The 12,212-nt window shown below is 43.4% G+C and overlaps 1 protein-coding gene across 3 annotated transcripts in view; it reads left to right on the top strand.

Moving 5' to 3' along the window:
• The window catches only part of focad (focadhesin), a 228,058-nt gene that overhangs the window by 74,827 nt on the left and 141,019 nt on the right, over positions 1–12,212 (top strand). For all 3 annotated transcript variants that reach the window (XM_055632770.1, XM_055632768.1, XM_055632769.1), the window contains exons 6-8: positions 1,809–1,910; positions 4,572–4,776; positions 11,461–11,667. In XM_055632770.1, the coding sequence (XP_055488745.1) occupies positions 1,809–1,910; positions 4,572–4,776; positions 11,461–11,667 (514 nt within the window). The remainder of the gene's footprint in view (positions 1–1,808; positions 1,911–4,571; positions 4,777–11,460; positions 11,668–12,212) is intronic.

Genomic DNA, 12,212 nt, shown 5'->3' on the forward strand with positions numbered 1-12,212 from the left:
GGGAGTAGCCCTACAGTGTACTGAGCCTTGCAGTGTGCAGAGCCATGCCAATGAGCTGGGAGCTAGCCTGTTGGTCCAGGGATAGATAGGTGGCCGGCAACCATGGGGCAGATGTATTATCAGTTATAAATGAAGACATCTTGATAAGGAACTGTCACTCAAATTATTTTAAGCAGTCATCTTTATTATTTACTAGACCAAGTGCAGACCCGTTGTGTCTGTTCCCCCAACGTCCGGTTGTGGGGGGGGGATGCGCCATGCAGCGTCACACACACAAACTATCCCCCCCCGCACTCACGCTAATTACCCCCCATGATATTATATTAATATTATTAATTTGCTCCTTTTACCCCATAAACACCCTATCTACTGACGCATAGCCCCCAACTTGCAGTCACATCTAGAGAGGGAGGGGGGGCGGGGTTAGAGAGTGAGGGCAGAGAGAGAATTGGCAGCGACAGCGAGAGAGACAGAGGCACAGAGATGGGCAAGAGGGATGGGGGGTGGAGAGGAGGAGAGAGAGGGAGGGTGGGTGAGGGGGGAAAGGTGGGGGAGGATAGGGAGAAGGTGAGAGTGAGGGGGAGAGTGAGGGGGAGAGGTAGGGAGGGGGAGGGAGGGTGGAGGGAGGAGGGTAGGGGGTGTGGAGGGGAGGGGGTTTAGGGGAGGGATAGAGGGGGGGGGAGGGGTTGGTGTGGGAGAGGGGGGGAGAGAGAGGGGGTGTGCTGAGGGGGTGAGGTGAGGAGGGGAGGAGAGGTGAGGAGCAGGGAGGGGAGGGAGGGAGGGTGGAGGGAAGGGGGCAGGGGTGTGTGGAGGGGAGGGGGGGTTTAGGGGAGGGACGGTGGGGGAGGAGAGGGAGAAAAAGGGGGGGCGAGGGGTGAGACGGGAGGGGGGAGTGGAGAGGGGGGGGGGGAGGGGGGAGTGGAGAGGGGGGGAGGGGGGGAGTGGAGAGGGGGGGGAGGGGTGGAGGAGAGGGGGGTAGGAGAGGAGGGCAGGAGAAGGGAGGAGAGAGGGGTAGAAGAGAGGGGGGAGGAGATGGGGAGAGAGAGGGGGGGGAGGGGGGGGAGGGAGGGAGGGGGGGGGAGGGTGAGAGGGGGGGAGGGAGAGAGGGGGGGATGGAGAGAGGGAGAGAGAGAGGGAGAGAGGGAGAGGAGAGAGAAGAGGGAGAGAGAGAGAGAAAGAGGGAGAGAGAGGGGGGTGAGAGAGAGAGAGAGAAAGAGAGAGGGACGGAGGGGAGAGAGAGGAGGGGAGAGAGAGGAGGGGAGAGAGAGGGTGCCTTTTTACTTCAACCCAAACAACCATTTGCAGGCAGTGCTTTTTTCCTCAAACTAATCATATTTTCATTTTCAAACCACATTATGGGTACTCTCAACTGTGGAGACATTTGTTCAGTGTTATTCAGAGCTCTAATTGAGGCACACCACTTGCAGAGACTGATTGAGGCACACCACGTCCTGGTTTAATAGTCCCTCCCCCTCCCTCCAGCAGGGGCAGCAGAGAGAATGGGGAATTTTGTAAAAACATTAATATCTGTCATTTTTCATTGGGAAAAATCCTCGGCACACATGCGGCGGAGGGGGGCTCTGAACGAGGTGGCTAAAAATGACGGCCGTAGGTGGCGGCGTTCTCTTGGAAATCGCAGCACAGAAGGCCAAAAGCGGTCAAGAACAGAGATTTAGTAATATAGATATTTGCTTATAATGTAATAAATGATTAGTGCTCATTTATTGAATTTACTTCAGAAGGTGTTATATTGAAATTCTAATAAGCTATTTTAATGAAAAATTATGTTGTGCTTTCATTTGTTTTAGGAACCCTTCACATCCATATATTGTAGTATTGGAAAACAGACCTGATAGCTGGCCATTTCTCCTTCAGCAGATATCAGCTATTTTTCAACAACCCTCTGAGAGGTAAGAATGTTACATCGACAATCAAAATCTTTTTTCAAAAGTAACTTTACTTTACAGATTTAGTCCTCTCAAAATATTTATTGTGCATGTTACTCTTAATATATTTTAATGGCTGTCTTATTAGTGTGCCAGTGTAGTACTGTAAACCCTCGTTTTAACGGTCCCCTTTATAATGGATTTTGGTTATAGCGGACGGATTTGCTGACCCACCCCTGGCTGGCAAGGTGCTCCAGCGAGCCCTTCTTCACTCATTGCATGGTACGTTGACGCTGTTGTTGTTCATGTTGTAACTCCTGTTGACAGCATGCTGTCTTCGTGCTGCCACCACCGACAGGTCATAAGGTCACTGTGGGGCACCCTTCCCCTCTAACTGCTGCTTCTAGTTGACCGTTGCTCTGTTCACCCCCTGCTTGACCGTTGCCGCCACCTCCTTCTCCCATCGCTCTATCCACTTGGCCTCTTTTCCCCACTCTTCTTCCCTCCCTCCACCGTTACCTCCTCCACCGGAGTCGCTATCAAATTGTACCTTGGATGCGGCAGCAGATGGGAGGGGAGGGAGCCCCACAGTGACCAAGTCTTGTCGGTGGCAGTGCCTTGAAGAAAGCTATTGTCAGAGACAACAAAGTGAGCCGCTACCACATCTGGGTCAACCAGTGAAGAAGGGCTCATTGTTGCTGACCAGCAGCATTGGCGCCTAGTTTTAAGGTGAAAAGACACAAAGTGCCGGAGTATCAGGAGACTGAATCAGTCTGAAGAAAGGTTCCGATGTCACCTATCCATGTCTCCAGCGATGCTGACTGACCTGCTGAGTTACTCCAGTACTTGGTGTATTTTTGTGTATTAGTTTAGTTTAGTGTAGAGATACAGTGCAGAAACAGGCCCTTCATCCCACCGAGTCCACAACGACCAGTGGTCCCTGCATTTTAACACTACCCCACACACACTGGGGACAATTTACACTTATACCAAGCCAGGGGCGGAAATTGCATCAAAACAAGGGACAATTTCTTGGTGGCCGCGCGCACGCACGCACACGCACACACAAATACACACACGAGGCTTCGGAGGCTTCGTCTATGGGCCCTGTGAACGGTAACATCGGGAGTTCACCTGGTTGGTGACCGACTCCGAACTCCAGAAACAGCAGCTTTGTCCGCCCCGAATCGTGGGGCTTGAATCGACCCGTTCGCGGGGCCTTTTATTGTGCGGCACGGCTTAAAATCGGCCGCGGGATCTTCCATCGCCCGGTGGGGGCTTCAACATCGGGAGCCTCGATCGCCTAGACGCAGCAGTTTGACTGCCTGCCGCGGGGCGATGGAAAATTCTGCGACCGATTTTAAGCCACGCCGGGCTATGAAAGTCCCCGTGAACGGGCCGATTCAGCTCTTAGAAAGCGTCTGATAACCGGTTGAATCTTTCAAAAGCTACAATGTGATAAATAACACTTAAACAAATAAAACTGAAGCAAATAAAGGCAAACAGCGGAACCAACCTTGGAGGGGAGAGAGAGCGAGTAAGAGATGGGGAAAAAAACTAAATAATATGAGTGACTGTGAACTTACCTGCAAGCCAGCCAGGAAACCTGTCCGACCTAATGACCTGCGCCATTTAAATCTGAAACCCGTTTAAATCTTTCCCATCCTCCAATACATCCGATAAGTTAAAATTGTAATTGTACACGCATCAGACAGTTTTAAGAAATTCTCCGTGAATGCCTTCAGTAATACTTGAAGGTCAAAATATAAATGGTGACACATCGTATTAATACGATGTTAATAGTGACATTTAACAAGCGCTTAACAGTGACACCCTCACTGTCTCGCGGAAAGCGGAGATTTGTAATGGATTTTTTTGTCACCAAATTTCAAAATCCGGATTTCAAAACATGGGGGGGGATTGTCCACAACCTCTCAAAACATGGGGGAGATGTGTGTGTGTGTGTGTGTGTGTGTGTGTGTGTGTGTGTGTGTGTGTGTGTGTGTGTGTGTGTGTGTGTGTGTGTGTGTGTGTGTGTGTGTGTGTGTGTGTGTGTGTGTGTGTGTGTGTGTGTGTGTGTGTGTGTGTGTGTGTGTGTGTGTGTGTGTGTGTGTGTGTGTGCGTGTGTGTGCCCGGGATTTCCGCCCATGTGACTAAGCCAATTAACCTGCAAACCTGTACGTGTTTGGAGTGCGAGAGGAAACCGGAGATTAACCAGCAACTGCAGTTCTCTGTGTTTCAACTACATAGAATGATAATACCGCACTTGGTTACAATGGACAATAGGCAATGATGGACACCATTTTCCCCATCCCCCTCCCCATGGTCCGATTTAACGAGGGTTTACTGTATGTGTAAGGGCAAATGTGTACAAGCTGATGATTTATTTTCTCCTGAACTTTCGATCGTTGCCATCTCTTTGCTGGTAAAGTCGTGAATGCTGTCAACGTGGAAAGGTATAATATTATTTGATCCTGTCTCAATGCTCTGCCTTGTCATTGATTTATAGCCTGTTTTTACCAAAGATATAGTAACTGAATAGCTGTTTGGCAGAAAATATATTGTACGGTATGTGAAAGTTAATAATAATAATCTACAGTTTTTAACCATCCATTTAATTTGCTTACCTATCCATTTAATATGTCATTTTTAAGATTACATCTTTTTCTGTGAATATTGTTAAAGGCTAAAGCCATCCATCGTGCTTATGATGACACCATTTTTCAAGTATCTATACTGTGAACCTCACTGCAAGCGGGAGAACACTGAGCTACGACTTAGCCTTCTTCAGGTTGTACTTCAGTCCCAAGATGGCGGGGAAAAGGATGAACCCAGTCTGTTTGCCCAGCACCTGCTCCGGCTCTTCTTTGACATCATCCCACACTTACAGGTAACATCTCAAAACAACTTTGCAGAGTTTGCTCCGGTTCAACAAGGCGTGACTCTCTGAACTGCTTCACCAATATCAGTTGGGGATGGGAAAATAAAGTAGTTGAGAATTCAGTTTGCTGTAAACATAATTAATTAAATGAGACACTATATTCCGAAGAAGCATTTCAAAACTAACAGACAGATTATTCATACATTTTAGGGAGGTTCATTAAAATTCTTATACAATTCGTATATATGTACAGAGCAATGGATGTCAACAAGTGCAGACTAATGAAATTTAATTGTATTGTAAACTTCATAGTATCATAGAATAATGCAGCACAGAAACGAGCCCTTTCAAGTTTCTGAATTGTCGTACGGAGGTGCACACTTGTGCACCCATCATGCACACTCGCCCGCTCTATGGGTTCATCCACAGGAGTTATTGCCCACTTCTGTCCTCTTTTTTTTTACATTTGGGTCCCCAGCTGCATCTACCCACATTCCTTGTCCCAGGCAGCAGCCTCACACGCAAGCACGTGCCCTGTCTTTGGCTCTGTCCACAGATCTTTACACTCATTAATTACTGTGCGACATTAGAGGTGCTGTAAATCCAACCATCTTTAAGAAAAGAGATGTCAATTTGTGATAATGACAGAGGGGTAAAGGGGAAAGTCATTGACCGGGTCTTTTTGAACTACTGCTTACCAGTGGCTAAAGAATTGCTTCCCAAATCATTGGATTGCTTTCATCCTGCAGCACCGTGAACTCTTCTCAACCTAATTAAAGCCTTTGATTCCATCAATTTGACTGGACTGTGAAATACTCTCCTCAAACGTGCTTATCCACATAATTCATCCGTGCTTGCTTTATGATGACATGAAATATGTGATATAAATCAGTTTACAACAGAACCGTTATCATTGATGACCAGTAGCAAACAAGGCTGCAATAGTTTCCAAACACCTTTCTTAATCTCTCTTGCTGTATTATTGCATCTAATCTCCAGAAAACATCCCACAGGAACGGAGATTATTCTAAGAACGTGAGATATTTGCAGTGACTACACTCCAGAACCAAAGTTACCCTCAACCTCCACAGTTGAACCGCAGTCTGCAGGTGTGCGCTCTTGAAAGCCAAGCTGCGTGTTATTGTCAACTCATTCACTGAAGCATTCAAGAGAACAGACACTACACTAAGACCAATGTGCTCTACCAATCTGCCCCAGCTGCAAAGGTTCACAGAGAAACCCGGAAAAACCTTGACCATTTCAGGTGCTTCTCCTCACAGATGGCAAATCTCAGTGATGAAATTCACCATTGCCTTCATTGCACGACCACATCCTTTGGTCATTTTCCGATAAGGGTATTTGAGGATCAAGATTGTAGACCTAGCAAAAAACTCTTGCCCTACTGGACACCAGCGATCCCTGTCCTCCTATGGTTTTCTGCGGCTTGGACTATCCACAGCAGGAATTTCAAAGCTCTGGAAAAATACTAAGGCTGTTTCAGCACAATCCCCCAAATTCACCTAAGGATAAGTAAATCTATATCAGTGTATTCTCCCAGCCCAACATTGCTTCTCTCCCCTCACCTTATTGAAGGCCATTACACGCATTTGGTTCCATTAGGCAGACTAAATTGTTTGCTTGCTATAAACAGGCATCATATTTCAAGCTTTTTTTGTGCCAAGATATTACCACGCAGACAGGAAAGATTCCTGGGAGAAAAACAACATTCCCACTGACTGCTGAGAATTTTTGGCCCACGATGGCTCAAAGTGGAGAAAGGAGCATTCAATATGGTATTAAGAACACATGAGTCCATGCATATGAGCACACATATGCGTAGCATAGTTAGTGGAATCAGCGGGCCATCTACTACGTGTACTCTGTCAGTCATCTCCTGCTTCACTGTGGAAGTGTCTGTGGTTCCCACATTGGCTTCGTAATTCTCCTCGGAACCCACACAGCCAGAACGGAAGCAATTTATCCTCAATCCCAAGGGACTACCAAATAAAGGAAGAAATATTAAACGAAACACAAGTTTATCTCCAGTTGACTTCACAGGGTCTTTCCTGTCATTTGATCTCATAGGTGTGGTTAGTATTGGCATAAGTTTATTTGGTTTACACATTGCTGTTATTGTTCGGCTGGAATGAAGCTCACTGTGGGAATATTTACTGTCAGGCTCACACCAGAATAGAGCTTGTACCAGATTCCTTTATGAACCTGGCAGGAATTTGTTGCACCTTTTAAGATTACAGCTAGAGTTTCACCTACTGAACTCTGTGCTTTCCTAACCCTGGTCTGTTTTTCCAGGTGCACAATTATATAATTATGACAATAAATATTTTTTTATTCTTATTATAATAATAATAATAATAATAATAGGATAATGATATATCATATTTGCCCCGAATGAAATTCGGTGCTATGTTCTTTGCTACTCCTGTGTAAGTGTAGTTCCTGCCACATTGTCCTATCCACTAATGACACTTGTGGACAAGACAGTCCAATTCAATGCAATTGAGGAAACTAATGTAGAGAGAAAGAAAACATAATGCAAAATAGACCCAAAAATTAATATTGACATAACTTCCCTAAATAACCTCATAATATACTACACGTGAAAGACATTTTCTTTCTGAAGTAGCACCTCAATCAACCCATGCTCCTTTCTATCATTGTGAATGTTAACTTCTGGAACATGGTTTGGGTTTCCTAGCTGCAAGTGCACATCTAGTTATCTACATATTACATTTATGCAGCAACTAGTCAAAAACATTTTTCACAGTGATGACGTCCAATATGTTTAAGAAATCACAACTTCTACAATGAATTCAATGGTGAAATATGTTTAACTTATGTGACCTTCTTTACGTTTTGGTTGCAGCTCCTGAAGTAGGGGAGGCATAATTCCTTTTAAAATTCTTGCTAATTTTCATTTTATTGCACTAGTCAGCGACTCGGATCACAGAGATTCCGTCAGCTGTAACAAGAAAATCTAGGCACTGGTGATGGACACAATGCCATTGTGAAATATTGATTAGTCTTTGACGGGAAGGAATAGCCAAGGTTGCATCGACCAATATTTCTCATTTTCGGGAGCACAATATTTGAAAAAGCATTCTGGGTATTCGGACTGGTAGTGTTACTTCATGCTAGAAGCCCCTTGCTCTTGACTGCTTCTTCCTTGGCACAGGCAATCTGCTGATTTATTATTCCCTCAATATTTAACCCAATTATGAGACAACACTGCAGATGACTTGAGCAAGGCCCTTAACCGCTCCTTATGCCATTATGACATTTTATTTAGAAAGTCTGACAAATAATTGTCCAATGTTTTAAACTGACAGATTACTGACGTTGGGCTGTCAGAATGAGCATTGTTCAGTTGTGAGGCTCACTGTTAATCTTTAAGACCCAGGATAAATATTTTGCTGGATCTCCATAATTTGCCCATCTTCACCCAAGCCTTTCTCCATCTGCGCAGATAACTTTATCTACATCTTTGTTACTTCTCGTCACGACTTTTCCAATGCAATTCTTATCTGAATTCCATCCTATAACTTACATAAATAAAACTTGCAGAAACTGTCATTGAGTGCATCAGGTAGGTTTATCCATAACGTCTGTCTGTACTTGCATCCCAGTTAAGCAATATGTTGATTTAAGAAAATTTGCATCCTTGTTATTATACTTGAGATCCTGCAAATTCCCCTTTTTATTCAAATCACCATTAGTGAATTAGAGTTCAGGAGCAGACCGTTAGTTGAGTAAATTCCATTGTAAATTTCACTTTCTCTTTTCCTCTTTTAAGATGCATCTGGAAACCTATTTTTTTGACAAGCTTTTGTCCATTTCTTCTAAAGTCTCCTGACACAGCCTGGTGTTAAATATTGCTTTATTTTTAAAATTCCTCTTTCCCCTGAAGTGCCTTGGATGTTTCATCCCATTATAGATTTAAAGATGCAGTGTAAGTGCAGTTTAAGATTTGTGGCTCGTTGAGTTGTTGTATCGAAGCACTTGGAACATTAATTAAATAGCACTTACATTTTACTTTTTTTTGCATTTCCCTGCAAGTGGTCTTTGGTTACTTTCAGATTGCCCAGTTCATTTGACCACCACGTATGATGACAATCAATTAGATTAAAAAATGGAGATGGATTTGATTAATTTTCATTGCCGCCTACACAAATTTGTCAATTTGTTAACTGTAAGATAAGATAATTTGATCAGGACAGTAGCTTCTTGGCCAGCAAATCGTTCTTATAACCCAGTTAAAGCAGGACAGAACATATTAGTGATAGTTAACTCTATATCATGTTGCTACATTTCTTGCCACACTCTTTACTCCTTGCCATGATTGGAATTTAAATTTGTCTAAGTCTGGTGTTAGTATATTTGTTATTGTACTTTTCCAAAAGTTGGATTTCCCATCATGTAAGTCTTTCATACTTATTAAACTTGTGACTAAAGCAGAATGAATTGAGAAGACCTATTTCAAATGCATAGCCCATTACCATGTGTTGTAAATTAGAAATTGAGCATATGGTGCTGATATTTCTGTTCCACCGGCTTTTTCTCTCAGGCCAGCATCGCCTGTTTGTAGCTCCTACATGTGCTCAGTCCACCACATTGGGCAGGCTGCAGTGTGCAAATACCCGACACCAAAACTCGTGAAATAGACACACCATTCTTAGCTTTGTCATGAAAAGAAATTGGCCTGCAGACAGAAGAATAGATTTGCAATGCTTAAAGTTTCAAAGAAATGCAACATCTCCATTGACTCCTGAAATACTCTGACTCAACAGAAATGGTTCCATGCTTTCCAATAATTGGTTGGGTTTTGGACGTATACCAGGAAGAGCAATAGAGTCATTGGCCGAAGATTGGATTCTATGACAGGGACTGTAGCACACTAGCTTTGGGCTTAGGAGCGAAAGAAGTTCGGCATGTCTTCAAAAATCTTACCAACTTCTCAAGATGCACCATAGTAAGCTAACTATTGAGTTGCATTACAACTTGGTTTGGGAACAGTTCTGCCCAAGAGCACAAGATATTGGGTAGAGAGTTGTGGATGTAGCCCAGTGCATCTCACAGACCAGCCTCCCCACCATCGACTCCATACACCTCACGCTGCCTCTGGAAAGCCGCTTACATAACCAAGAGCCTTTTTCACCCCGGTAACTATCTATTTCCCCCCCTCCTCTCGGGCAGAAGATACAGAAGCTCGAAATCACATACCATCAGACCCAGGAACAGCTTCTTCCCCGCTGTTATCCGACTTCTGAAAAGTCATCCGTAAACTAGCATATAGTCCCGATTATCCAACCTACCTCAATACAGAGCCTTCCTTTATAACTGTAATGCCACAATGCTTTAACTGTGTTCTTCCCTCTGGTACTTTTCTCTTTACCCTACCTGTTGTAGTTGTGAATGGCTTGATTGTACTCATACATAGAATGATTTGATTTGACTGGATAGCACACAAACAAAAGCATTTTGTTGTATCTTGGTACTCGTGACAATAATAAATGAACACCAAATACGTTATTTTGCTACTCATTTTGCTTCTGTTTATGGGATTTAACTCCGTGTCTGGGATTTAATCTGTTGTGTTAGCCAATGGAAATATCTAAATCTGTGAAGTACTATGGGATATTCTGGAAGTGGAAGGTTTAAAGTTGATGTGATTTTTACCTCTTTTATTTATCACTTCATAAGCTGCTTGGGAAGCAACTGCTGAAACAAAAAGCTATCTCCTGGCATTGGGGAATCTGCGGTATTTGGGCTACGTGCCTGTTTTTTTTGTCAATGTACCCTCATTATGTGTGGTTTTAGTTCAGTTTAGTTTATTGTCACGTGTACTGAGGTACAGTGAAAATCTTTGTTGCGTGCTAACAAGTCTGCACAATGTCAATTCATGATTACAATCGAGCCATCAACAGTGTACAGATGCATAATAAAGGGAGTAATGTGACTGGCATTTAATGCAAGGTAAAGTCTGATCAAAGATAGTCTGTCTCTGATGAGGTTATTAGTAGCACACGACTGCCCTCTCATTAGGAAGCTGGGAAGAAACTGTCCCTGAATCACATTTCTATATCTCTTGCCTGATGGGAGAGGGGAGAAAAGGTAGTGGCTGGGATGCAACTCTAGACTTGTCGGCTCCACAGACATTGCATGTCAAAACGTGTGGAAATCACTGAGTAGTTGATGAGGTACCAGATGGAGGATGCTTTATTTGGAAAACTGTGTTTCTTTTGCTGCGTCTGTGCTTGAACATGGAGCACAGGGAACAGGCCCTCAATGTCCATGCTGAACATGTTCCCAAGTAAAAATAATTTCTTAAAGTCTGCACTGCTTCCATTCCCTGCATATCCATGTTCCCATCTAAAAACCTCTCTGCTGCCACTGTCATCTATTCCTCCACCACCATCTCTACCTCTGCAACCAGGCATCCACCACTCTCTAGATATAACATAAATATGTCCCACACCTCAAAGATGCATTTACTTAATGCACGTGGGATTTTACAATTGTTTCTTTGTGTGCAAGTTATCTTAAAAGATGAAATCTCAGAATAAAACTTTTTCTATGAATAACGTTGCAAAAAATAAATTCTATTTGTGTGTAACTGGAATAATCGTGTGGTACTAATGTCAATGCACTGCTGTATTTCTGTTTGCTTTCTTCCAGTTGACAAGTTTGGCACAGATGACAGAAGCTGCTTTTTTTCTTAAAGAATTATCACTTGCCTTCCTCCGCCACCCTCACTTCTGGAAAACTGAGTTGGCCCAGCTGTCTCTCCAACTATTGTGCGTCTGTGAATTTAGCCTAAAAATGACGGGAGAATTCTCCTCTCTTTTTCATCAAATTCAGATGATTGTCAGCGTTGTTCCCAAGGTAGGTGTTGCCTTTTTTTTGGGACAGTTGCATGTTATGAAGGGGACAGTTGTTCTGACGCTTCATTGTGATAGGTTGTGGCAATGTGTTCGTTCGCCCTCCATCGGTATTATTCAGTTAAGTAAATTTCCTGATTATTAAAGATTTTTGTGCCAATACATTCTCATGTTTGTCACTATTATGAATACTATACCATTCTCGCGTTCCTATCAACATATAACCCGGTATGTGTTCATCGAGACCAGTAGCTGCACCCTTGTGATTATCAACATCATGTCAACATCAGTTGTGTTGTGTGTCGTATTCATGAGAGGTTTACCGGAGAGTCATAGAGTCTCAAAGAAATGGGCAGTTCAGCCCGCCATGTAGATAGGCTGACCTATCTACATATTTATCACATCATTTGGTCCTTAGCCTTCTATGTCTTAAATATGTAGCTGCCTGAATAATAATTAAATTGTGCAAAATATAAATATTTTGCACAATTTAATTCTTATTCAGGGATATTATCTATTATTTACAAGGATTTCAGGTGAAGGTTAAGG

The sequence above is a fragment of the Leucoraja erinacea genome, chromosome 3 (assembly GCF_028641065.1).
Source record: "Leucoraja erinacea ecotype New England chromosome 3, Leri_hhj_1, whole genome shotgun sequence".
NCBI lineage: Eukaryota > Metazoa > Chordata > Chondrichthyes > Rajiformes > Rajidae > Leucoraja > Leucoraja erinaceus.